The sequence below is a fragment of the Megalops cyprinoides genome, chromosome 6, assembly GCF_013368585.1.
Source record: "Megalops cyprinoides isolate fMegCyp1 chromosome 6, fMegCyp1.pri, whole genome shotgun sequence".
NCBI lineage: Eukaryota > Metazoa > Chordata > Actinopteri > Elopiformes > Megalopidae > Megalops > Megalops cyprinoides.
In genome coordinates this window covers 18,795,812-18,822,655 of record NC_050588.1, presented here as the reverse complement: position 1 = coordinate 18,822,655, position 26,844 = coordinate 18,795,812, and the positions used below count along the sequence as shown (strand labels likewise).

General features: G+C 43.2%; 2 protein-coding genes across 3 annotated transcripts; one reads left to right on the top strand and one right to left on the bottom strand.

Annotated features, from left to right (window-relative positions):
• Positions 1 to 1,703: 1,703 nt before the first annotated feature.
• LOC118779821 (glucose-induced degradation protein 8-B homolog) lies at positions 1,704 to 5,492 on the bottom strand. The gene is made up of 5 exons (XM_036532105.1): positions 5,439 to 5,492; positions 4,525 to 4,652; positions 3,975 to 4,171; positions 3,260 to 3,457; positions 1,704 to 1,910 (listed from the first exon to the last, which is right to left on the bottom strand). The coding sequence occupies exons 2-5, from the start codon at positions 4,643 to 4,645 to the stop codon at positions 1,737 to 1,739; spliced, it is 690 nt and encodes a 229-aa protein (XP_036387998.1). The 5' UTR covers positions 4,646 to 4,652; positions 5,439 to 5,492; the 3' UTR covers positions 1,704 to 1,736.
• A 66-nt stretch (positions 5,493 to 5,558) lies between these two features.
• LOC118779292 (dnaJ homolog subfamily C member 5-like) lies at positions 5,559 to 24,778 on the top strand. 2 transcript variants are annotated; one of them, XM_036531332.1, is made up of 5 exons: positions 5,559 to 5,605; positions 18,168 to 18,299; positions 19,999 to 20,212; positions 20,599 to 20,770; positions 21,200 to 24,778. In XM_036531332.1, the coding sequence occupies exons 2-5, from the start codon at positions 18,190 to 18,192 to the stop codon at positions 21,304 to 21,306; spliced, it is 603 nt and encodes a 200-aa protein (XP_036387225.1). In that variant the 5' UTR covers positions 5,559 to 5,605; positions 18,168 to 18,189; the 3' UTR covers positions 21,307 to 24,778. The 2 variants fall into 2 exon arrangements, with proteins under 2 accessions (XP_036387225.1, XP_036387224.1); XM_036531331.1 differs by lacking the exon at positions 5,559 to 5,605 and adding an exon at positions 6,028 to 6,170.
• Positions 24,779 to 26,844: the final 2,066 nt, after the last annotated feature.

Below are 26,844 nucleotides of genomic sequence, written 5' to 3'. Positions count from 1 at the left end.
ATGCACTAGAGTTGTGGTCAATTGCATTTAAATTCAGTCAATTCAGGTATGAATTCAATTGAATGAATTGAAATTCAATTCATAAATTGAAAGTTATCCAGTTTCCTGCTAAGATTTGTCAATTAATGTAATGAATTTCAGTTAATTTCCTGAACTGATTAGACCATAGTGAGGTAGCCTATCAAAACTCTTTCTGCCAAGGTAGCCAACTCTGGCTTAGAACCGATCAGCAGGCAGCACATAGAGTCAGCCACAGACCCTGACTCTATGTGCCAGACTTCGGCTGGAGACAGAAGGCTACCTGGTTTTTCCCTTTAATCACTTGAACAATCAGGCCATAACGTCATTTTAAAGAGTATAGTGCCAGGAGGTGGCAGATGAGGTGATTTGGTGACCATGTTTCCATGATGACCATGATGGCATACAGAAATTTCTGCATCAGATCTGTGCATGAAACCCATCTAATGTATGTGCATTTGAAGTAACAGAACACAAAGTTACCATATGAAAATACTCTTCTTTTACCACCTATACGTTGCACAATTTTTCACCCTCTCGTGTTCTGGCAGCGCGGGCTTAAAATAATAAACCACTCATCATACATGGCGCAATTTTTTCAAAAGAATGATTTATTTTATATCTGTAAATCTGACTGGCAAAAAACCTTTCATTCTCTGACCACATTTGTTGCCTTGGAAAATGGTCAAACCTAAGCTGAGATGAAGAATAAATTCTTACATGAGATTTAAAAAATGTAAAGTACAAAATAAAAAAAAAATAATATTGCGATGCGCTGACATCTTTTGCACATGTACAAGGCATAAGCAGTCCCCAAGTACCCTTCGTAACAAAAATACAAAAAAGACCATTGCACGCTTATGTTCAGCAAAAAGCAAAAATGAATAATGAAAGTATTCCAGTTGAAATAATTGGCATCACATTATTTACCCTCCCTCCCCACCTTTAAAGCCTTCATATTGCTCTGCTTGCCTGCTCTGGCCAGTGAAAATAACCAGGACAGCAGAAACAGCACCTCATACATCATGACAGAACATACTCACTGATAGCCAGCAAGACTGGTTCATGAAGCCAGTTGGAACAGCAAAGAATTTCAACATGTTTTTTTAATTTGAAATACTACACAAAATTGTCAAAAAATACAATATGGCATTCTTTGAGCCACTAAAGTAAAACAAGGGGTAGGACTCTGATTTTGAACATTCAGAGCTTCATCAAAACCTTCGAGAATAAATTTAAAGTTACTGTTTTAAAATTGACTTCATGAACCTACCTCGCTCTCGCTCATCAAAGGGCCTAACTTAGGCTTAAAATACTCCATACTTTATGTACAAATCTCCCTCCCACACACTCTATGTGAAAATGTAGTGGCTTTTAAACCAAGCAGTTTAGCTATGTTTAAAAATAAACCAAAGAGAGAGTGGAAAAAAATAGATTAATACTATTGTGTAATCTATCACATAGTAAAATGGTGTCTTTGAACCATTTAACCATTCAGTGTTTCAAAAAGGTTACGTTGTTGACTTCCTTTTTATATCTATATCATCACTTTAAAATGTAACCATATACAGTTCGCACAACCAATGAAGTAAGTTATTTCATATCAGCAAAAAAGTTTATATTTATATATATATATAGTCCAGTCAATGACTGATTATAAATAGAAAGACAGAGTTATGGTGTCCTTATTGTCCCCACAGTGCACTAGTACCAGCTTTCTACTTGGAGTCCTCGATTGTCCCCTTACTGAGGTCAGTCATTTTCGGGTACTTGACCTTCTTTTGGTCAAGTTCGTTCTGGGCCCACAGTAAGAGCTTCAGCAGCTTTGCCAGTTTGGGTGTGGACTCCCTGTTCTCGTAATCCAGAACTGCCTGGTTCACCTCACTCCACACCTAAAGAGACAGGACAGGGATGGACTTTTACACACACAAGTGTCACACATATGCAGACCTGAGTCCCTGACCTATTTTGCATGTGAAGCACTCACATGGCCAAATGGATAACTGTTCATATTTTTACAATTAGCATTCCAGTGTAGCATTCCAACATTCATTTAAAATGCATTTAAACCCGTTTCATTATTAAATGAAGGGTTTTGTGTATTATTCATTACTTTAATGAATAATGTTTCCCAAGGCAAGTGAGAACAAATACTGCCTCTGCTTAGTCCTGACTGGCGCTGTGTCTCTAGCTTTGTTCACGGTTTTGCTGTTCACTGTACAGAGACTGACCCTGGGCCACACTAAGGTATCTCTGGAGGGAGTGTAAATCTGAATCCAGATCGGTGCAGAACATGTCAAAATCAAATCTACACTGATATACAGCTGAATCCAGGTCACTGTGAATGCGACAAAAACCACAGCTACACTGAATTACACTGACCTCAAGGCAAAAACACAGCTATAATGAGGTACAGATGAATTCAGGTCAGTGTAAAATGCAAAAAACATGGCTATACTGAGGTACAGCTGAATCCACGTCAGAAAGCAAATTAAAAAAAAAACACAGCTACACTGTGGTACAAGTGAATCCAGGTCAGTGTAAAAGACAAAAACACATCTCTCTCTCTTTTTTTTTTTTTTTTTTAACTTCGCAGATGCTCTTACCCGAGGTGTAGGATATGAAGTGGGCTAGAAGGAGCTGGTATGGCTGACGCATACACCCCCAGTACATGGGCAGACTCCAATATAATCAAAAATGATAGTTATGTTACTAATGTACATAACTGCACAAAAGTTCCATAAGTAATTTTAAAAAAGGTGTTTCTGTCCTTTGTGACTGCCACAGACCTTTAAAATAAACAGGCTCTCATGAGACTGAACACAGAGGATGTGCAATCTCTATACATACTACACATATAGCGTGTGAATGTCTCTACACATACACATAATCACTTAAAGTGCTATAAGGTGTACCATACAATCTAAGATGTATAATAAAACAAACAACATGAAATATAATAAACTTGAGTGTGCATGTATTATTATGCCCTAACTAACTAAATAAATGTATCTGCATCTACACAGGCCTTGCAATCTAATGGTCTAATGCAATGACAAGAACAACAGTACATAAAGACCACACACCACATCTGAACATGTGTCAATCCCTCATGCAATACCATAACAACTAGCGCCACTTCACAGACAGAATGCCTCACTGGGGTACAGCTGAATGACAAACTGAGGCCAGTGTACATGGCCTTATTCACCCCCAGCCGGCACACTGTCCGCGGGCTCACCTTCTGCCTCTGCATCATGTTGAGCAGGTCCCCAAAGGGCGAGTCCTCGGGGTTGTCGAAGGCCAGCAGGGCCAGCGTGCGCTCCATCTCTGCCAGACACTCGCGGCTCTCCTCGCCCTGCTCCGCCAGCTGCGTCTGCGCAAACTCCAGCGCAGCCTCCGTCTCGCGCAGACGGATCAGCTCGATCAGGTGCTGCTGCTGCAGGGCAGCCCGCACCCCCGGGGGAGGGGGGGGTAAGGGAAGGCCAGGATGAGAGGAAGAGGGACAGAAAGGCGGAGGGTGAACCACAGATATAGAAAGAGTGAGATAGACAGTGGGGGGAGAGACCCAAAAGGTGAGAAAAGGGAGAGAACGAGTGAGCAAAATAATAGAAGATCAGACATGGAGATTATGCAGAGGGGTAAAAGTGAAGGAGAGCGAGGGAGGCACAAACAGAAAGAGAGACGGGGCAGGAAAGAGGGGCGAAGGTGGAAAGACAAGAATGGGAGACAACAGAAACAAACAAAAACGATGAATAAATTGTACTCAGCATCAGATAGCTCTCAAAAAACTCAACATTTTTACCAGTCAGTCTGTAAATTTAAAGGCGTGTTTACTTTAACTAAACAAACTCACAAAATTCCCATCCATTACTGTACTTGCAGAGTACCGATGTTGTTGTGGTATTAACTGATGAAAATAAACATCCTGGCCAGCCCATGCAACAAGCCTGTACCTGCAGGTGAAAGTACAGGTAGCGGTTGGTGTCCAGCAGTTCTGGGTGGAGACTGTTGATGAGCGCGATGGCCTCCTGGATCTGCCCTTTCAGAAGCATCTCTCGGATTTTTATCCTCTCGTCCAGCGAGTCCAGGTCCACACTGGGCTCGATTCCGGATTCCATGCGGAACTTCTCTGCCGCTTCCTTAAACCCTTCTGCAAAAAACCACCACACAAGAACAAGCTGTAGGCCTACAGTAGACCAGGGAAGGAGCAGGTAAGTTGTGTACTGGTTAAAAAACAGTGCTTGTATGCAGCAAGTGGCTGATTATTTTCAGAAGTGGACTATCATTGAACATGTAGGCAAAGGTGCTTAACCCTTATTGCTGGCATTAACTTTCAGCTGTATGAATTAATAATGGATAATGTGTAAGAAACTTGCCTTGAATAAAAGTGAATAACAGAATGAATGAAGTCAAAGGCAGGAATATATTGGTTTAAGTTTAATACAGTTAATTCACACAATGTAAAAATATGATATGTACAAACAACTTAGAAGTTCCAGCTACCTGTCACCAGGTAATTCATAATGAGCCGGTTCATGTCAGCTCTTTGTATGTGAACGTTATTGAGCTTGTCCATCCACTCATCTTTCGTAATATCTTCAGGCTTTTCTGCATAACTCATCATGAATAGTCTGAAAAATTAAAAAGGAAAATCATCTGCGTTAACCATGTTTTAACTGAAAATACGAAGTCATAAAAATAACTGTCTGACCCCCTCCCCCGCTCTTGAGTTTTTAATACATGTAGTCTATATTCTAAAACCCAAAATCGTATGCGAACTATTCGCACACCACTACATCGGAATATAAATAAAGTTCAACATGTTGTGATGGTACTTAAAACACAGAACGCCATAATTAGCCAGCTACAACATGTCACAAGTCAAAATTTACTGGATTGTTGTCTAGCTAGCTAACATTACGCATTTGGGCGAGATTACGACGGTGATGTAAGTGTTGCTACGTCGTTACGACAACTAACGTTACAGAGACCGAGCGAGCGAGCTAGCTAGCTAGCTAACGAGCTTGCCTTCACACGATTCGCCATGTAGCTAGCCGGCGACCTAGCTAACTGTGCACTTGCACATATCGAAAAAATAACTACACCGACTTCCCGTTTTTGCCTGCCGCATTTGATAAAAACTTGGCGTCCTCCACCAGATGCTTTCAGCGTTGTGGATTACTAGCTAGAACATCAATCACCTGTAAACCGCATACCCAATACAATGAGGCCTCAAACGGCAAGCAAAACATTGAAGCCTCAACGTAATACAGCTAGCTAGATGACAACACCGGCCATTAATCACACTTGTGAGCTGAATCTTTCGCTATGGTCTGGTTGAACTATGCATTTGTATGACTCTTCGTATATCAGCACGAGCGATGTTTTAAAATCAAAGAATAATTAAAAAAAAATACCTGAAACGATGCTGCTTTTCTCGGCAGCTGCTGTTTGTGCAAGGCCACTGCGAAAAACACGCGATAAGAGGGCATCTTCCTGAACTGAACGAGATTTCACCGGAGCTTCGCCGCAATTGGTCAGGGACAATCTCGAGCGATGAGGTCATGGCTATTTACTGTCCTCTGTAAGAAACTGTCTTTGCTTGTACTGTCTAGTTCGGTAAATTGCACACTAAACGAGGCAAATTGTTAAATCATCGAAGCTACAGCGATCCAGATAATGAATTCATTTCTGAAAACTTAGCCTGTGCTGTTGTTGTGCTGTAGCTATGTATACTGCTTGCAAGCAAGGATCTTTGAATAATCATCAGGGCATACTGTACGTTTTCAACAGGAAAGGGGCATTCACTAATCACATCTGAAATATAGTGTGTATGAAATATGTTGTGAAACGAGTCATTTATATGTTTTAAATGACAGCTACCCAGAGTTCTTGTGTAGTTAACACCTGTCCGTGTCTGGGGCGCGTTCTCGAGACTGTTCCATGGGGTCCCGCCCACTACTCCCATCTCTGGGTGCGCGCACGGTAATGCGCGAGTCAGGGGAGCAGGGAAAATCTTGCTGCAACTGTCTGAGTAGCCAGTCAACTACGTCTGTACTAGGGTTATTGGGATGCGATCATAATTTGATGCTGTAGAACAAAACGAATTGAATACCTATCAAGATCAAATTCACCAAGCCCGACAAACGGTAAGAACTGTATGGGTAGAAGCAAAGGGAGGCCATTCAAACCATGTTCCTTCTAGGTGCATTACTCCTGACGTTAGCTGGCTAGCTGTGCATAGTAGCAGCTAGCTAGCTAGCCAGCCAGCTAATGCGAGTTTGCCAACATGGATGCTGTTAATGTAGTGTCTCTGGTGCAGTAGCTAGCTACAGAGATTAACCACTTTAAATCCAGGCTATCAACGGATAGCAAATGATCCCGAGTAAAATTACATTGTACCAGTTTTGTTTCGAATATAATTTCAAAATTTCCTTATTTTTAAATAAAGGCAGTTTTAATTCGCAGTGTTTGTAAGCATTGGGCTTGCTAGCTGACAATCTGGCTACCTCTCTGTATTAGCTATCTAGCCCTGTTTCTGTGCTCTTGTTGAAACCTCGATTTTGCCGGTTGTGAAATTTATTAGCAAGTCATGAATGCCTTTGCTCTGAAATGCAGCTGTTTGCCAGAGCGTGAACGGGTTGATCAAACAGCTAGCTCTTTGGGCATTTATGACATTGTGAGCTAAACTAGCTAGCCAGCTGGCTGTCTATGATTTTCTGAGATCTAGAGGTAAGTATTAGTGTTATCTGGGTGGCTAACCGAGTGAAAGGTTAGCTAGCCACTAGAACAGTATCTTGACTCCTTGCAGTGTCAGACCTGATTTTGTGACTGTTGCAGTTCTTGAAATTTATTGCATGCAGCTATCTAGTTGGCGGAATTGTTTTCTAGATAACTAGCTATTAACGTTATCTAGCTAGATAGGTAATAATTTAGTTAACTAGATAGCTTGTTTTATTACATACACGCCTGGAATATTGTATTAACCATGTTTATTGATAGAAAGCTAGTCAATTGACACAGATACCTGTGGTACTTTGTAAGGCACTATTTTACGTTATTTTAGTAGTACAGCTAACACAAATATTAATGGTTAATATAATCAGCACAAGCTACCCAACACAGGTTATAGTCTCCTTCCTAAGTAGCCATTTATGTATCCAAAAATATTTGTCTTGTCGCTAGCGATATACTATGGATAGCTTAAGGCCACTGCCTGTTTGAATGACATTAGCTAATGTGTTGTATATAGTATGGTGTGGAGTGAGACGTGCAACTGTACGACAGCTCTAAAATTAATGTATGAAGAATCGCATTTGACATAAGAGTGCTGAGAATGATATCTGATTAAGAATCTGATCCAGAGTAACCATTTGCATATGCGTGCCAGGAAATGTATATTAGTCGCAGTAAAGAAATACTGCTTCTATGTCAATACGACCGACCTTAGGTCACAGCGAAACGTTAAAGTGCAGACTTTAGACAGTTGTTTTTTCACCATTATTTTACAGATTAGTGTCAGTCTAGCAAGTCCATTGTTTTATAAGAAGCCACGATTGCAGAACATTAGTATGAACGAGAGTAAATTGTTTTAGAGGTAAGGAAGGTGTAGTTTACATACATTTTTGACGTGTCAGTTTTGGTTGTGGTGTCACACAATCAAGATGTCACGCAAACTGATAAGTGAAACTCAACCAGCAATTACAGCTTTTCCCTCTCACACTGCGTTTAATAATAGACGAATTTTAAATAGAGGGCATTTTTAAATTTAGCAAGGTAACAACGGAGAGGACATTTTGCTAAGCATATCTGTGTTAGCCTCGCTGTTACTCTTCTAGGGGGAGAAAATCGAGCTTCTCTTTGTAACAACTGCTACACAGAGAAATTTTGCCATCCTCTTTAGGAAGCCTCTGGGTGTTAATGGGTGAGGTTCTTTTTCTTTTAGTGGTCAAAGGAGCCATCAGGAAGCATGACTCACTGATGAATCATGGGTAAACTCTGAGGCAGAAAGAGGCCATGCCTGACAATGATGTCACCATGATGTCATCAGTGTGTTCTTGGTACTGATAGGCATTCACATGGGTTATTGGGCTGCTTTATTTACTGTCAGCATTTATTTGCCAGTGGGGGGATGGTGTTTATTTACTGTCACCTTAGGCCTTATGGAGGTGGACTTCACTTGATTGCACAGCAGTAAAAATGTAGTCTCTTTTCCACTCACATTGGCCCTGTTCTCAAGGATTCTGTCTTAATATTTTTTTTAAAATACTCTCAGTGGATTTTTTTCTCAGCACTCTACATATACAGATTACTGCTGGCCCCGCAGCTTACACTGTAGTGTTGGTGAAGAGCTTCGTGAGAACACTGTAGAACTCTACTTAACTTGGTAACAGTACTTACTACTGTTTATTTGCTTAGCAAACATCCTTATCCAGGAGGGCAAATGGCATAGCTTGGGTTTGTATATGCTGTCCATTTACACAGCTGGGAATGTACTAAAGCAGTTGAGGTTAAGTACTTTGCTGAATAGTTCAGTGGCAGTACACTACCTGGAAACTGAAACTGAAACCTTTCCGGCCGCAAGCCCTAAGTGAATGTTGTGTGCGGTCTGCTTCTGTGTCTGAGTTTTCCTGTCAGCTTCCTCTCTCTGTATTTCCCTCTTTGACATTGACGGTTGGGTTGAGAAATGATTGCACCTTTCTGAAGCTGTTTTCCTCCTGTGATATTTTCTCTGATATGTTATCTCATTGGCACCAGTCAGCCTTGTAGTTGGAAAGATTCAGTCTCTGCTCTGGCAAATCTATGGCATATGTCCACCCCTGTAATTATGTGTGATGGTGTTTGGATTTTTGAAAGTGTGTGGGAGGGGAAAAAGCTCACCCTGGCTTTTTTTTTTTTTTTTGGTGGAACCTTAGTTTGCAGATTTGGTGATCATTTCTCCAATGACAAAGGCTGACAGATACTGTATAGGCTTAAATAAAAAAGGCAGAATTGATCCACATGTCCATTAGCTAATTAATTGGAGTGCTACAGTTGCATTTAACCTAAATCTCCTACCACGAGAGCTTGAGACAGTCCCCTTCGCTCCTGCATATTTGTGTCTGTTTATGTATTCATATCTCAGAACCATTAATATCTAACATTTTCAAATGTATAAATTCTCTTTGAAAGCATTTTGCATTGCTTTGTCCAGCCTAGTCTAATGCAGCTATTTCATTTATCTGCGCAAATCAAATAAATGAAACGTTTTTGTGTTTAGAATAGATATTGCTTAACAAACCAAATTGACATGGCATGTAATGATACAACTTCAAAGTTCAAATAGGCAGAAATACTTAAAAGTTTGAAGTATAATAAAATACTAACTAAAATACTTTAAAATACTAAAAAGACTTGCCCTTGTAGCTGTTTTACAGTATGACTTTAGCCTGCATCGTTCCTTTGATCTCTGCTTTTGTTGTCGCAGAGTTGATGTTTGCATGTGCATTTGTGTATTTCACTGTGAATGAGTGAATTTGTTTGTTCTGTTCTGGCCATAACCGAGCTTAAAACTGTCAATGGGCCCTTCAGCCATGACTCGAAGGGAGTACTCCAGAGAGGGTTAGCATGGAATTCAATCTCTTTTATTCAGTGAATGCATGAAAGAGAAAAACGTGCATAGATTGATAACCAGAGAAAATGATTTACAGTCAGGAGAAATACGGACAGTCACGCTAAGTTCATACTTCCCACACTCTGCAATGCACTGCCTGATTCCTAGACAGCTTAAATCATATTGGAACAGTTACTCTCATGGTGCTCTTTAGCATTTGCCTGCATGTGGGGGGTGGGGTGGGCAGTGACATATGAAACCATGGAAAATTATGAGGTTGATTCCAAACTGAAATGCGTGTCTACAGAAGTAAGCGTGTGTGCGTGCGTGTACGTGCATATGTCTGTGCGCATACATGCCTGTGTGTGTGTGCGCGTGTGTATGCGTGCATGCCTATGTGTGTGTGGGGTTGGGGGGTCCATTCATACCAGGCAAAAAGAAGAGTGTCCCCTCTCCCTATATTTAGGCCAGGTGATTGTAGCTGCTGCTGTCACTTTTGTGTCATTGCAGACACATTCCATGATTTTGAATATTATCTTTATTATTAATGCCATTATCTCAGTTGGTTGTGGTGAACTTTGTGGCCTTGGTCTGTGGGTGTGCACACGTGTGTATAATTATAACTCAAGGTGGAAACCCCCTGATTGGTTCCAGAAATGACATTCCTGTTCTGCCTTCTATGAGAGTCTCATCAGTTCAGAGAGCCTGGGAGTCTGGAGTCTGTAGTCTGTAGCGTGTTTCAGATCTCATACTCAAGCCCTAGGCTTTAGAAGTCTCCACCAAACACATTAGCATTTTTAACCGTCTGATGCCCTGACTTTCCGAGGAAGGTTCCACTTTTTCGGACATCATACAGGCAAAGCATAAGGGTCATTCCATTTGAAATCATATAATACCCCATGCATGTTGGTCTGAGATTCAGTTCCGATTGTTAACAAATATTACTGGAGGGACCAGTAATATTAATATTAATTATTAAACTAATATTAGCCTGTAACCTGTGTAAGTTGTTCTGGATAAAAGCATCTACTAAATGACAATAATGTAATGAAATGTAATGCAGCATAATGAGCTTGTCTGCATTTCAAGTTTCCGGTTTTAAACTGCCAGCCCTGTTTCGCAATTCAGGCCCCATTATTATCATCTGATGTTTGTTAAAACATGCGATGGTAGATCATCTGGGGGCCTTTCAGGAAGTGTGCAAGGAGTCACGCCGCAGCTTGTGAGAGAGGCTTCCGGCAGTCGTGCTGAACGTGCAAACTCCGGGTGAGATTGTGTGAATCCGCTTCCCTGCCAAGGGGTGCGGCAGCGTGGCGTAGCGATAGGGAGCAGGACTCGTAACCACAAGGCTGCCGATTCGACTCCCAAGGCAGGGGGACTGCTGCTGTACCTTTGGGCAAGGCGCTTAACCCAAACGGCTGCAGTAAATAGCCGTCTGTGGGTACCATGTGAAAATGTAAGCTGTGTAAGTTGCTGCTAAGCAAACGCGATGTAATGCTGTGGGATCGCAGACAAACGTCAGTATGTAGGATTTGAGTGGTGTTGGAAAGAGCATTTTTCCTTTGCCGTTGCGTGTGACCGTTGATGTTTTCCCTCTACACCGATCTGATGAGAGTAAAACTGAGCACTGCGGTAAATGACTGCCTGCCAGAGCCGTGCGTTCTTCTTTGCGTGTTCAGGGATTTGCAGGTGCTGTCCCAGTAGATGGCAGGTGTGATTGGGTAGATTAGTACAGTTTTGGAAGGCTCTTTCCCACAGCTGCGTGTCCTGCTGTGGCTGGGGCTCCCTGTGCCACCTCAGACACCACAGACCGCTGCACCTCTCAGTCATAGCCCTCTGACTGGCATTCAGAAGCCAGGGTCACGTGGTCCGTCATCACTTCTCATGCAGATGTAGTGGCTATAAGTGGCAAACCACATCACCCAGCTGCATCCAAGCCTTTGCTGCTTACACTTTCACACAGTGTTATTATTCTGTGTCGGTGACGGAGCAGTTATTTAGGAGTGTTCTGTCAATGGAGGCATGATGTATTGCTATGCACATGTATGTTGGTGTGTGTGTGTGTGTGTGTGTTGCTTTGCACCTGTGTGTTACTGTGAGTGGTCATGTTGCTTTGCACACATATGTTGCTGTGTGTCTTTCTGCAGTTGTTACTTTGTGTGAACCTGTGTAGCAGGTTCTTGTGTCATACTCAGAGAGCTGTTTGATTGTTAAACTTTTTTTTTTTTTTTTGTGGTAAACAAGCATTTGACAGCGCTTTTTTTTTGTAAAACTGAGTACCACTCATCTGGAAAATATGTAACCCCTGGTCCTCTTCTGCCTTAAAGGTATTTCCCTTTAAATTCCCATAATATCCAAAAACGAAGGGAAAAATGTTACTCCACTCTATTTCAAAGTTTCTTTCTGTTAAATAACACCTGCATTGCAGGACGTCAGTGAATGGGTGTGCTGATCACTGTGTATCAACTGTATTTAAGGTGGGACAGTCTGTCACCCTTGTGCTGTGGCGGAAACAATGGAATTCCTATATTATAAACATGGAACAAATCTGTTAGATTTTCTAATGTTTTTTTTTTTTTTTTTTAATCTTCCTAACCCAGACAGCTACTGAACTACACACAACAGCCCCCATGGCATGTGTGACCTCCTGGGCATGTTTAGATGAATCTTGCTTTATTGACCGCAATTAATTCTGTTATCGCTCTGTATTGATTAACTGCATTATGGCTGGCACATTAAACATTATTTCCAGCATCGGCTCTCAGGCCTGAGCTTCCTGCTGCCGTCACTGTTTAGAGTAGAATCCATTAATTGCATGAATGGTTTTTATCGACACTGGGACGGCAGTGTGCTGTGGATGTTTAGGCTCAGTGTTTCGAACTCAGAAGTCAGCATTTTGGCTCCCAGCCTTTGCACTCCTGTGAAGCAGGGCACTTAAACCAGAATCACCTCAGTAAATAAATATCCCGCTGTGCATGTAAAAACGTAAGCAGTGTAAAATGTAAACTGTGATAATTTTTTATGGACAAGAATGCCGGCTTTGCAATTACATTATTACCCTAAGTGAATAATAACTGATGGGGTTAAATCAAAACAAGAATCACATGGTTTATAACTATAGAAGTTGTACTCTTTTTTAACCCTGATTTAACTCTTATTCTAATTCTGACACTAATTAAACTCTTAAGAACTAGTTAATGGAGAGCTTTAAAATGTCATTTACATAGTAGAAATGTTAGAAAGAAAATGTAAAGGTGATATTTTGTTTAGGAAGATGTTCTTCTTGTATTTTACTCTGTGAGGATCTAAGTGCCACCTGATTGTGTAACCTGGTGTACCTGGAGGTTTGTGTCAGCCATTAAAAATAGCAGTGGCTGTGGATTGAAGTGGGGTCTTTGAATTTTGTTTTTGGTACAACCATACCCCTTGACCGCCCTCTGATCTCACTGCCCTCCAACAGATTGTAATCCCTGCCCCCAGCCTAACTGAACAGATGTGGAGATAATAGGGGGACGGTTGGAGAGGAAACACTAAAGGCCCTGCTCTTTGTGAGGAGATTCTCTCTGTCATTACACCTGCTCCCTCTCTTTGCTTTTCCTTGCATTTCTGCTCTCTGATTGGTCCCCCAGGGGCCACCATTGATGACGGTGGGCACAGAGACGTATTTAGGTTTTAACAAGATAAACTCCATTGGGTGTCACATCCCGTTTTCATGGGGGTTGTGTCCAGAAAACACATCAACATCAAAAGTATAATAAAAAGAACTACATAAAAAATCTAGTTTTACAATTTACATTAAAGTTTGGCGTATTACGATTTTCAATTGCAGAAGCACGGATTTTGTGAAAGCTCACTTCGAGACATTTTGAAAGAAGGGTGATTACCAGTGGATCTCAGGAAGACTGTGCTTAGAGAGGGAGCAAAGATAAAGGGTGAAGCGTGGGGTGAGGGGGTGTTGGCGGCCAGTGGAGATTAGACTCTGTGTAGGCCAACTGGTTTAGATTGTAAACCAGAGTTTGTAGAGCTGGTATGAGGCTGGTTCCAGGCTGGCTCATTATACCACTTTCCCAGTGTAGACCTGCACCCAGACTGGTTCATCATACCCCTTTTTCACTGTAGATCTGGAACCAGGCTGGCTCATTATACCCCTTTTCCACTGTGGTTAGAAGGGAAAAGAAATCTGCTCTGTATCCACTCATCAGTAGCAGCAAGAATCAGCTTTTTCCTCTGTGTACAAGGCTTCTATCAGGATCAGTTGTTGTCACCCTTTACCTTCTACTTCTTATTGTTTGAATGGCCACTCAAAAGGTGAGAATGACCGTTTGAAAATCTCCCTGCAAAAACGCACAGTAGGCCTACTTCATAAATACTGGGTCATAAGCAACCTGCGTATTCAGTCTCGGGCTGCAGATCGCTGCCTGCAACACCGCTCTTCACCATCTGGACAGGATTCTGACGTCAAGTTTCAGACAGACTTAACACCCTCACACACACACACACACACACACACACACATACACACCCCCTCACACACACACACACACACACACACACACACACACACACACACACACACAGCAGCGGCAGCAGCAGAATCCTCCTGCTCTCCTCTCTGCTCTCCTCTCATCTCTGCTTCTTTCCAGTTCCCCTATTCTCACTCTCCTCTGCTGGAGTCAGCAGTACGTTTGCTGAGGAGTGAGTACTGTAGTGAAGAATTTGGCCCACTCTGGAATATAACACACGGTGGACTGTCAGTCTGCCTGAGAATGTCTAGTGACACTTACGTATTTCTTTTGTTTTTACTCAGGAAGTGAGAGAGAGTGAGGGAAAGGATAGGGGTAGAGAAAGAGAGAACAGAGACAGAGTAGGGAGAGAGAGAGAGACAGAGGGGAGAGAGACTCCTGTGAGTGTTTTAATTGGTTGTTGTGATGTGGGGGTAGCTGGAGGGAGAGGTAGAGTTTCCGGGCTGCAGGGCTGTATTTGTCAGGGAAACCCAGTCAGTAATCGGGCTTAATGCGGCTCTGGATCCAGTCCTGCCTTCGCGTGGGGAACCAGGGGTGGCTCTAGCAGACAGCGAGGGGTATAGAGAGGGGACGAGAGGACAGAGGCATGTAGCCGGATGGAGAGGTGTGGGTTTTATTCAAGCAGCTATTACTTTCCTGTAGATTTACATTTCTTTGTACAAAAGCAAATATACAATAAGCAAACTCTAAACGATTGCAAATTTATTCAACAACAACAGCAACAGGCTGATTGTAACTGGCAGAAACGTAACCCATATTTTATGCAAATCCATTTTTTGACAGAGCACAAACGTAGGTCATTGTGGTGTGTTTTTAGCATGACCTGGAGTCTTGGTATTGTGTTCATATGTCACGCTTCGTAATCAGAGAGGGATTCCCCACCCCCATAAGCTGAACCTTATACAGGCCCTAAACCAAAGCTAATGTGCAGATGAAGTGATGTCAAACCAGGAAAAAGGGTTGCAGATGGAGGAAAGCAGCTTGTTTCATTTAAGGACGTGCGGCCACATTGTTTGCCCGTAACCCGTTTCTTTCCAAATGGCATCCTAACAGTTGCTGGGGGGGGGGGGTGTCGCAATAAGACAGAAACCGCAGCGACATGGGTGATGATGTAGGGGACAGCCAGTTTCATGGCCAAGGGGAGGAAGTGAGACACCATCACAGATAACAAGAAGCAACTTTGTTTTTTTTTTTTCTTTTCTCATAACCAAACAAAATGTCCCATTAGTGTGGGATCTTCATTATCTGATGAGAACTTGAGCGTTCAAAACTAGAGGGTGAGAAAAAGGGAAGTGACATTCTGGTGAAAGGAAATGTGACCATTAGCTCTGAAACATCAGAACATCAGCGCTGTGTTCGAGGGGCAGTTCCCAGCCAGGCTGCTCCTTTCCTTTCTCTGTTTTGGGTGTTGTGGTTCCCTAATGAACAGACTTGAGTGTGTCTGTATCATAGAACTATCCAGCGCAGGCCTCTGATGACAAATGACACACAGCCAATCACTTCAGTATAGGACTTGTCAATCCTGGCCATACCTCGCTCTGTGTATTTGTTTTAGCTGAATTTGCTGTCCCCTGATGAAATGAGGTGTTAGTTAAACACCAGTCTGAAATTTCCATTGGCAATTTTTCAGGTTTCCAGGCCCACATATGTAGGAAATAGGTTTTTTGTGTGTGTTTAAGCAATTCCTTATCAACCAAATAAGTCACCTGGCTTTCTGAGACCTGTTATGCACACTGGCCATTTCTTTGTATTTTCAGCCGTATCGATGTAGAGGTTGGCTGGAATAAACCTGTACAGAACGGATTGGCCATGGACCGATTCTCGGACAGATTCTTGAAATCCCTTTCATGCCTACAGCACACAGGAGTGATATTCAGTAGGTTGAAAGGAGACAGAATTCCTCATGTCACCCTTTCACCGAGTGACTTCCTGTCTTCTACATGATTAACCAGCTGCACCTGATTTTTGCGGTGTCGCTTGGATATTACTACCCTTTTGTGTTGGAAATGCGTTCAGGTTTCATCGGCATGTGAGCGAGCGTGTGTGTAGGAGAGAGGAGGGCAGAGCGTGTGTGTGAGAGAGGAGGCAGGAGTATGTGTGTGAGAGAAAGGAGGCCGGAGCGTGTGTGAGAGAGAGAGAGGATGCCAGAGCGTGTGTGAGAGAGAAGGCAGGAGCGTGTGTGAGAGAGAGAGAGGAGGCCGGAGCGTGTGTGAGAGAGAGAGAGGAGGCCGGAGCGTGTGTGAGAGAGAAGGCAGGAGCGTGTGTGTGAGAGAGAGGAGGCTGGAGCGTGTGTGAGAGAGAGAGAGGAGGCCGGAGCGTGTGTGAGAGAGAAGGCAGGAGCGTGTGTGTGAGAGAGAGGAGGCTGGAGCGTGTGTGAGAGAGAGAGAGGAGGCCGGAGCGTGTGTGAGAGAGAGGAGGCTGGAGCGTGTGTGAGAGAGAGAGAGGAGGCCGGAGCGTGTGTGAGAGAGAAGGCAGGAGCGTGTGTGTGAGAGAGAGGAGGCTGGAGCGTGTATGAGAGAGAGAGAGGAGGCCGGAGTGTGTGTGAGAGAGAAGGCAGGAGCGTGTGTGAGAGAGAGAGGAGGCTGGAGCGTGTGTGAGAGAGAGAGAGGAGGCCGGAGCGTGTGTGAGAGAGAAGGCAGGAGCGTGTGTGTGAGAGAGAGGAGGCGCGGAGCATGTGTGTGAGAGAGGAGGCTGGAGCATGTGTGTGAGAGAGAGAGGAGGCAGAATGATTAATTGCTTCTGTCCTCCTCCATCTTTTAACTACAAAACAACAAAGCATCCGGAAGGTCTGGAGAGTAGAGTAGAGAGGATTACAGTTAATCTCTGTCTTCCAGGATTCGTTAGTGTTCTGAAGGGTGGTGAGCACCCGGGCCCAGACAGTAAGGGTCGCTGGGGGCAGAAGGGTGCGAGCTCATGTGTTTTCAGCAGACGTTACACATGAGATATTTCTGCACTGGCAGCACATGGTTTTGAAACAGAAATAACCCCCTCCAAGTCATCACGCATACTGCGACATGGAAGTCACGCTAATCTGTTAATGAACTGTGACAGTGGCTGTCAGATTACCCCCCCACCAGAGGGAGTCGCACCCCCACCCACGAGGAAGGGGATTGGGGGGGGGGGGTGCGACTCCCTCTGGGGGGGGGGTACAAAAGGGCTGACGTAACTGCTGCCTTGGTTTTGTGAAAATCTTCCATTTTTATTTTCATCTGTCACATTTCATTTTTGATCACGTTTGAGATTTTTTTTTTTTTATCATGTCATGGTAAACATGAGTTAGCATGGTTAGCTCTCACAAGGCCTGTTTCACATTTAGGCATTTTGTCATTGTTTTTCTGTTTCTCTGTCTTTTTCTCTCTCTCCCTTTTTCAAAATCAAAATCAAATCAGCTTTATTTCTAACATGGGATATGTATCGCTAAAGCATATAAAGAATGAAAAGTCAAATCAGTAATAGGGACAGCAGTAACAACAACAGTAATAATAATGATGATGTTAAGAATAGAATAAAAATGGGTGCAGTCATATTTTTTTCCTGGTGATGTGATGTGCTTTTGGCTTACTCACGGTGCCTCAGGCTATGGCACGATGCCACGTACCTGGCTGTCAGTGGTGCTGAGTGTCCCTCCATTCCTCCCTCTCTCTGACACTCAGCTCAGTTCAATTCAGTAGTGCTTTATTGGCAGCACGAACAAAAGCAGTGAGGCCAAAACTGTAATGAGATATATTAAATGTGAGTACAACTGTGCAAGTGAAAGCCAAACACATATGTGCATACACCATTTGCAGGGATGTACTCAGTGTAACATGTATACACGTGTATACACACACACACACACATATATATATACACGTTCAGATCATGTGGCTCTCTGTTTTAACTGCCTGGCTCTGTGTGAGAGTTGGTGTTTCAGTTCTTCACCATCTTGTCCGGCGAACCTTAAAGCCATTACAGCCTGACCGGTTTCAGCTTTCTCTTTATAACGTGATAACCACATCTGACGTCCTCACCAAGCACCTGTGTGTTTGCAGATTGTTGAGGACGTGAGTCGCCATGGCAGAACAGCAGAGGCAACGCTCGCTCTCCACGTCAGGAGAGACGCTCTATCACGTGCTGGGTGTTGACAAGCTGGCCACGCCCGATGACATCAAGAAATCTTACAGGTGGGTCAGAGAGAGCCCACCCCACGCCTCACACCTCAGCTTCACTTCAGTATTCCTTTGTGTGAGAGAGATGATGATGATATAACACACACAGCATGTCTGCGTGATTTTGGTTTGTGGTGTTGTATTGAATTTATACAGTGTAAAGAGCCCTAAAGAAAGCCAGACACTCTTCTTTAGCATTTTCGAAAGGTGCGATTGCCACGGGCAGCAGGATGTGTTCAGAGCTACTGTGAAGTAGGGCAAAGTGCGCTGCAAGGCCTGGCACCTCGTCTGGCACTTGCATTTGTAGAAACCCTGAAAATGCATTTTGATAGAGACTCACAAAAGCCCAGCTGTTTCTGCCCTGCATATCAAAGGACAACTCAATAAATCAGAGGGGCTTCCTAAAATTATTTATTATATTATATATTATATGCATTATATCAGATCAGAATACGGAAGGAAAAAAGAAAAAGTCCAATCCCAATGTACAGAATTCTATCTTGTGATCTTTGTGTATTTTAAAAAGGTAAGCATTTCTGGGTGCCTGAACAGCATATCCAGTAATCCTATCATACTCTAACATTATTGCTGAAGGACGAGGGATTAAACGTCAAAAGTTGGTATAGTACAGGATCTCTTTTGTCAGTCTTTCTTGTCCATTTAATGGTGTTCAAAGTAACTTACATTGTGATTGACATGCATTCCTAAACATGTCAGGTAGTTACGGGCATGGGATAAACAGTAGTGTGTCTGAGTGGAGTTATTAGCTCTATTTTCTAGTAAGTATGAATTAGAATTAAAAAAAGCAAAAATATTTACTCAGTATTCTCCCAGGGTAGCAGTACTTCAGCGAAAATGACAAGGCATTTTGCAAGCATGTTCTTTTTCTAGTGTCTTTGTGCCTCTGCAGCGTCAAGGCATCTTGTCTTGAAATTGTTCCTTTGGCTGGCGTTCAGGGCCTGCCTTTTATGAACTCACGAAGGAATGTTTTAAGCGATGCAATATTAATCCTCTTTAAAGCGCATGTTGTTCTGAACGGGATAATGCAGGTGGTGCTCCCAGCCCATCAGTGCTTGTGCTAAATAAAGTCAATGTGCTAATCAGTCTGTGTGCACTCTGTGGTTTTATTTATTTGATACTGCTTTTCAGTGGACAGTTCATGATATAATCCACAAGAGGGCGACAGAGAAACAGAGCTGGAACTGAAATCCCTTTTTCTACTGCTCAGGAAGATTTTTAACCAGGCAGGGCTCAAACAACTGAGATTGTCTTAAGATACACGATCCCATTACATTCGCTATGCTTAGACTTTGTGACATTAATTTCGGATGTTTAGATATTCTGATCTATTCTAAAGTTATAGCTGTGAAGTAGAGTGAAACTGGCACTGAATGGGGGCGTCTGGTGCGGCACCACCATTGATGAAATTTGTGTCGTCCATATTGGGGCATTTAGTTGTGAGCATTGCCTGTTTGTATGGCACTTTATTATTCCGTGATTGATTCTCTTAGCAGACGCACTTATCCAGAGCAACTATAACAGCAGTGCACCAGGTGCAGAGTCAAACTGATACCCTTTGGATGAAAAGACCTGCTTCTTTCCACTATGCCACACTGATATATTAATGTTTGATAAAACTTTAATGATGTGGCCACCGGTGTAAAGTGGGATATTACATCTCTGTGCTCTGTGCCAACTTGTCTGGCATGCACAGGAAATTGGCGCTGAAGTATCACCCTGACAAGAACCCAGACAATCCGGAGGCAGCAGACAAGTTCAAGGAGATCAACAACGCCCACGTCATCCTGACCGACCCCACCAAGCGCAACATCTACGACAAGTACGGCTCGCTGGGCCTCTACGTGGCCGAGCAGTTCGGAGAGGAGAACGTCAACACCTACTTTGTCCTCTCCAGCTGGTGGGCCAAGGTAAGATGGGGTCGGAATTCTGACTGTCAAGTGTGTTGAAAGCTGTGGTAACATTTTGCACATCCTTGAAAGGTAGTGTGGAAGAAGACTTTTAATTATACATTGGATGTTCATTTGTTGGTTGTGTCTTTGACCTGAGCGTACACCTTGCAGTCTTTCAACTTTCTCTGCTTCTCTGTTATCTTTCTGATTTCTCTCCTCTCTCTTCTCCCTCTCTCTCTCCATCTCTTCCTCTCCTCCACATTTTCCCTGTCTGCTTCTCCCTCCCTCTCTCTCTCTCTCTCTCCCCACCCCCCCCCCTTCCCTGCCCCCCCCCCCCCCCCCCTCCCTGTCCCTCCCTCCTTCCCTGTCCCTCCCTCTCTCCACCCCCGCCCCTTGTTCCCCAGGCATTGTTCGTGTTCTGTGGCCTGGCGACAGGCTGTTATTTCTGCTGTTGCCTGTGCTGCTGCTGTAACTGCTGCTGTGGGAAGTGTAAACCGCGGCCCCCTGATAGCGATGAGCCTCAGTTCTACGTCTCCCCGGAGGACCTGGAGGCACAGGTCCAGTCAGACGAGAGAGGTGAGAGAACGAGACTAGCTGAATATACCCTTTTCCACTGTAGAGCTGAAACTAGGCTGGCTCAGTGCTCCCCTTCTCCACTGTTGAGATGGAACCAAGCTGGCTCACTGTGTGCCTTTTTCATTATAGAGAGGGAACTGGGCTAGCTCATTATATGCCTTTCCACAACAGAGCTGGATGTATAGATTTTAATAAGCTCTTGAGCTTATTTCCCAATTATTTCCCAATCTCTGGGACCCCTTTCATACCTGCGTGTGTGTGTGTGTGTGTGTGTGTGTGTGTGTGTGTGTGTGTGTGTGTGTGTGTGTGTGTGTGTGTGTGTCTGCGTGTGTGTGTGTGTGTGTGTGTGTGTGTGTGTGTGTGTGTGTGTGCGCACGCACGGCAGTTGACCTCTGTCCCCTCTGCATCTCTTGCATTTTTCTGCCACAGGTGGGGTGGATCCTATTGTCATGCAGCCCTCCTCGGCCACGGAGACCACCCAGCTGACAGCCGACGGGCACCACACCAGCTACCGGACCGACACAGGCTTCAACTAGACCCCCTGCCCCCCAGCCTGTCCCTTCCACTCCTCAGCTGCGAGGAGGGGGAACGAGAGGAGGGCGACGAAACGCAGAGGTCATTCATTGGGGAAACAGAAAGGCCGAAACGCCAGACAAACCATCTGAACTTTCTAAGACATGTCTCCTCTGCCATGAAAGTAGCAGATATGAGCGTTTGTTTGGAAAAAGAAGAAGTTAAAAAAATGTTATGTTCTTTTCGTTGGCCTTTGACCTTATGCCCCCCTCCCCTCCACTTTCTTTCCAGAAGCCCCTCCCATACCACATGTTGTCTCGTAGCATGTACTGTTTCAGACATTTTAGGTAGCTTGTTTAGTTTTTTCTGAATCATTTTAATGTGCTGTTCTAGTCATGGGTATCTGTGTATGTACATATAAATATACAATGTGAGTGTGGTTTATTCGGGCCATGGTGGGTTAAATGTTTTAAATGTGTTGCGTATGCTCTTATAGCATGTGTGAAGTTTTCATGCTCTGAAAGGTGTGATTACTCCACCCATTTCATCTTTGTTTTTCCCCCACCTGCCCCCAGCAGAGCCAGCAAGGGGGAAGCTGATAGATTTTTGTGCCCCCCCCCCCCCCCCCCCCCCCTTTTTTTTTTTTTTTGAAGCATCTGATGTGTGTGCATTTGTGCATACATATCTGATGTGTGAATGCGGTTCAACTACTCCACGCAGAGGTCTCTATGCTAACCACTAATTTCCTGTATCTACCCACTTAGCACAGAATCGTCTTGGTTTTTTGCCCCTTTGTGTCAGATGTGATTCTTTTCAAAAAAAGACAAGTCTTGTGTGCACACTTGAATTCATGCCAGGAATTCATGAGCTCTTTGCCCCGGGATTGGTTCCCTGTCAACATTCCTTTTCGCCAGTTGGCTGTCACCGGCTTCCACTGCTAAGGAATCAGAAAATTGGGTGTCATGACACCCAGAGCCCCAGGATGAGCTAGATTTCAGCTGTGAGCTCTTTGTATTTTGATTTTCACGTTGTCTGATACTAAGAGCATGTTGCTGCTCTACATCCAGCAACGGAGAGTGCTGTCTTTGAGCCACCCCTGTAAGCGCAGTCAGACTGACAGATTTCATCTGCTCAGATCCAGAATCTCACAGATAAGAGCCAAAACATGACAGATAATGTTGCACTAGTTCTTTCTGTAAGATATTTGTGATTTCTATTCATTTTTGTGGCTATAGTGAAGGTCCATCTCCCCTGTAGAGTTTCATATTTCCCAGAGCAGATAAATTGAACTGAGCTCAGGTGGTAAAAACAGCTGAGGGGGTGGGGTGTGTGTCTGCGTTTGTGTGTGTGCATGTTAGCGCAGGCACGTGTGTTTGTGTGTGGCATGAAAGGCAAGGGCATTAAGGGTGGGTAGATTCTTCACTGCGGGCAGCCTCACCCACCTGCTGCCCCTCTCATAACATTGTAGCAGTGCTGCGAGAACAATATCTGTCAGCAGTAATCGTGTCTCGCAGTGCATATATTAGTGACAACCAGGGCAGGGGCAGAACAAAATCAAAACTTTTAACGCTTCAGTTTCTCCAAAATGAAAGGCCAACTAAAAATAGCATGCACGTTGCTCATATTATTTTATTTTTCTGTTTGTTCTCTTTGTGTTCGTTTTTTGCCTCTCCTAGAAAAAGGGTCGCTGGTTGTGTCAGCCTTGTGTGTCGGATTCTGGACTGAGGTGTAATGTTGCACCATCCTTTAGCTGGATAGAGACTTCCCTTCACTGGCTTCTGGCTTTCTGAACAGTGCAGTGAATCTGTCATTCCAGACTCTGCCCTCATCCAAAGCACTGACTATCACGATTAAATTCTATGCCGAGACGTGTATGTATATGTTGTTTTATTTTTTTAATGTTGATATGTGTGGTTGTTAGGTGTCAATTTTACCGAGCATCATTCTGTGGCACTGTCCTGTAGATGCCCCCTGGTGGCTGGAAGAGACCATCACACCCTGGAAGCAAGTTCCATCCCCCCCCAAAAAAGATCCCAAAGTACAAGCCAAGTTTACCATAGCAGTTTTGCCAATTAACTACAGGATTGTCAATTAGTCTTGTGGGACATTTTTTGTAAGAGAATGCAGGTTGGCTGAAGTGAAATGTTTCTGTCGGTTTTTAGGTCCATAATAAGTGTAGCTCAGAGTGGATAGACCCTACCACTAAGTATGTGTCACAGTGGCCAAGTTAAATTGGGGCTGCGTTTAAATAACGAAAAAATACAAAAATTGATGGATTTTTGCACTCTGTGGAATACACAGCTTCTGCCAGTCAGCAGTGCCACTCATAGTTGTTTGCATATATTCTGTCTTTTTAGTGTTATGTTTTCTTTATGTTATCGTGCATGACTGGCACAGCTCGCAGTTTTACAAATCCAGTCTTAAAGCTGGATATTTACTGAAGCCATTCAGGTTCATCACCTTGATCAAGGGAACAACTGAAACACCTGCGAATAAAACCTGTATCCCACCAGGTACAGTTTCAGCTTTTACTCACAGTACCACCTTTCAGCCCAGGTCATGTTTATAGGCTTTTTTCCTTCATGTTTCAGTGTATCGAAATGTGGAGTCCGCAGACACATATATAATCCAATGTAGGCCATTCATACTAAATTGTAAACATCACTTAATGTAGCTATGGGTTTTGCACTGGTTTTTGAATTTTTTGTTTTTTTGTTTTGTAAATAATTTCGGTTCATTGTTTTGGTGTCATGGCCAAGTGTGGGATTTCAGTTGGCTTTGTGGAGGATGCATCTCTTAAAAAGCTGAAGATGTGTGCTGAGGCTACAGAGGAGTTTTCATAGGTGGCATAAAATCTGTCCTGATTAAATACCTTGGCACTGCAACAGTAACTCTGTAGGATGCTTTTTTGAAGTCTCTTGTGCTGCAGGTTGTGTGTTCATGTGTTTGTGTAGTTTGGAGCATTTCCTCATGCCATTATAGCTGCCTTGCTCCTTGCAGGTTTGGCTGCTTAAAATGTCCCAGATGACAACATGCTGTTCCCCACCCACCAGCTCATTCTTCCACAGTGCATGTTGTTTGACCTGGATATACAGCAATGCTTTAGAAGAAGCTGGGTGTTCTCCAACCAAAATTTGGTTTCAGTTTGTTTTAATATAGACCTAAAACAAACCTAAAATCATTGAAGCTCTGATGTGACTGGTGTAATGTATCTTGTGACTGGTGTAATGTATCTTGTTAAAACTGTCCACTTTTAACAGGGTCCAGCCCAGCTGAAGAGAATATGTTTGATTCTTCTTGCCAGCCCCCTCTTTAGAGGTGTCTTTGTTGTAATGTTTGAGTCTCTGATGAGAAAGACTAAATCATGCCATCTTAATCTAATTTTGTTGTAGTCTATATGGATTTATATATGTATGTATATGTAAACAAAGTGGTGGCTGGCAAAGAGGTTTGAGAACAACTGAGATTTGCCCCCTCCCCAGCACTGTTGGGAAAGCAAGAACAGCAGCACTGCAGTTTATGTTAGTTATGAAATCTCCTCCGTCATGAGTCATCACTTGAAACGTTCTCTGCATCAGCACCCATTAATCCAATAGATCTAGGGCCAGTGTAACAGTGGCTTTTTGTTTTAGGAATGCTTGATATAATATGCAAACCTACCTTTCACCCACTTTTTAGTGTAGAGCAAGTTCTGTCTGCTTTTTTAAAAACTACAGGACCATAACTTAAAGGCCTTTGCACACCAAGTCAAATTTTCTGGAAAACTGGGAAAATGTGGTGATTGGAGGAAAGGTGTACCTCAGGCATTAGCTGCAGTGGTGGCACGCATGTATCAAACAATTACGTTTTGGTCAGTGGATTTGCACAGAATGAAAAAAGAATCCGGAGCACTACTAATTGAACTAATTTTGATTTTAACAGTTTACAGGCCAGCACCACACAACTTCAGACTCAGCCTGCCAGAGTTCACAGAAGAATCACACACTTTTTTTGGCACACTAAAATATGTCCTTAAAATCTGGACTTGGTGTGCAAGGGCCTTAAAACTGATCTTTTGACCTTTAAAGAAGGCTCTTTCGTTCCTAAGCTTGTTTTGTCAATACATATTTTAAATGAAGTGTCTCCGATTCAAAAAACAGAATTACAATAACAACAAAAGAAACCTGCTTCCTCTCTTTCCTCCTGTGCTCTTCTGTTGTGGGGAGTCTTTGATGCCAGTGACTGTCCAGCAGTGCTTCCTCCCCAAGTCTAAATGTTGGCCTCTGTAGTCTTTTACTGTGGAAATCCAGTCCCCCAGAACCTCAATATTCTTGCTATGGCGGCTTCTTTGAGATGTTGGAAAATGCAAATTGTCTGAGTGAATGCAATGTGTATTGGAACTGTTACCGAATTACTGAGGTCAAGAAATGTTTTTTGAAACTTTTAAACAGACAGCATACATACAGTATCGTAACAGTGCTGCGGTAAGATGATGCATTTAAGTTAATTTATTACATTTTTGTTTATGTTTATAATGAAGGACTATAGTTTTAAATGTACGTAATTTAGATGTGGCCATTAAAAAATGTGTGACACATGATTTAATGGCTGTCTCCTGTACATTCACCTAATTATGATGAAGTTAAAATTCAAGATTTTTATGTTTTAGCATGTGGATTGTATGTCTGAAAGAAAACAAAAATGGGTAATTTATCTGATATGCTGTTGTAAAATAAATGTTTCTGAACATTATCATGGCTTGCCAACATGTTCTTACCAGCTTCTGGTGTGGTTACCAAGCACAGTGTATTTCTGTTTCCCATCAACTGAATTCTCTTTTTTCCTTTTACCTCAACACATTTTGACTCTTAATTTTGTGATTAAAACAGAAAGTGGTTAAAGTTCCTATTTCTATGGACCTTGACAGTAGACCCATAGACATGGTCAGTAGATCTACTTTCCTCACATCACTGCCTCAGTGGTTACATGGGGGAAAAAACCAAGAATAGGAACAAGCTCTATCAAGTACAGGCTGTGGTCAACTATGTAAAAAACACCCCCAGAGGAGGTCAAAACAGCCATAATTCATAAGACCATAAGACCAGGATGAGCCCATCAAACACACAATGTCATTTCAGTACACTGCAGTAGCATGCTGTACTGCCTGCGGTATACTGCATCCTTCCATGCTGAGGGATCATTACAGGAACAGAGCAGGAAAGGAAAAATGTAAAAACTTAAAGCAATTGCAGGGAGCATTGGGGGGGGGGGGGGGGGGGGGGGGGGGGGGGCAATAGATAATACTGTCAGACCAGGACCATAATGCACTTAATCTTCCAGATATAACAATTCTGACAAAGTACAACATTGAAGGTTTAATTACAGTAAAAAATCAGTTTACCTGAGCACAAGTCCTACATGCATAACAACAAACAGCATAGTTTATCTGTGTTAGCTGTGGCATAGTGACTAAGAACCCAGTGACGCCGTGGTCCAATAACATCCGATGTAACAGTGACATCATCCTTCACTCGTGCTTTTACCCACTGATTCCTCCAAGAGTGGAGTTTATTTCATTCTTT

Bases quoted from the DNA above. Each gene is read 5' to 3' on its own strand.
- LOC118779821 (XM_036532105.1), bottom strand. From the start codon at position 4,645: ATGATGAGTTATGCAGAAAAGCCTGAAGATATTACGAAAGATGAGTGG. The intron at 4,172-4,524 runs GTAGCTGGAACT...GGTTTTTTGCAG, and splicing joins TATGAATTACCTGGTGACAG to AAGGGTTTAAGGAAGCGGCA. The intron at 1,911-3,259 runs GTGAGCCCGCGG...CTGTCTCTTTAG, and splicing joins ACATGATGCAGAGGCAGAAG to GTGTGGAGTGAGGTGAACCA.
- LOC118779292 (XM_036531332.1), top strand. From the start codon at position 18,190: ATGGCAGAACAGCAGAGGCAACGCTCGCTCTCCACGTCAGGAGAGACG. The intron at 20,213-20,598 runs GTAAGATGGGGT...CTTGTTCCCCAG, and splicing joins TCTCCAGCTGGTGGGCCAAG to GCATTGTTCGTGTTCTGTGG. The intron at 20,771-21,199 runs GTGAGAGAACGA...TTTCTGCCACAG, and splicing joins GGTCCAGTCAGACGAGAGAG to GTGGGGTGGATCCTATTGTC.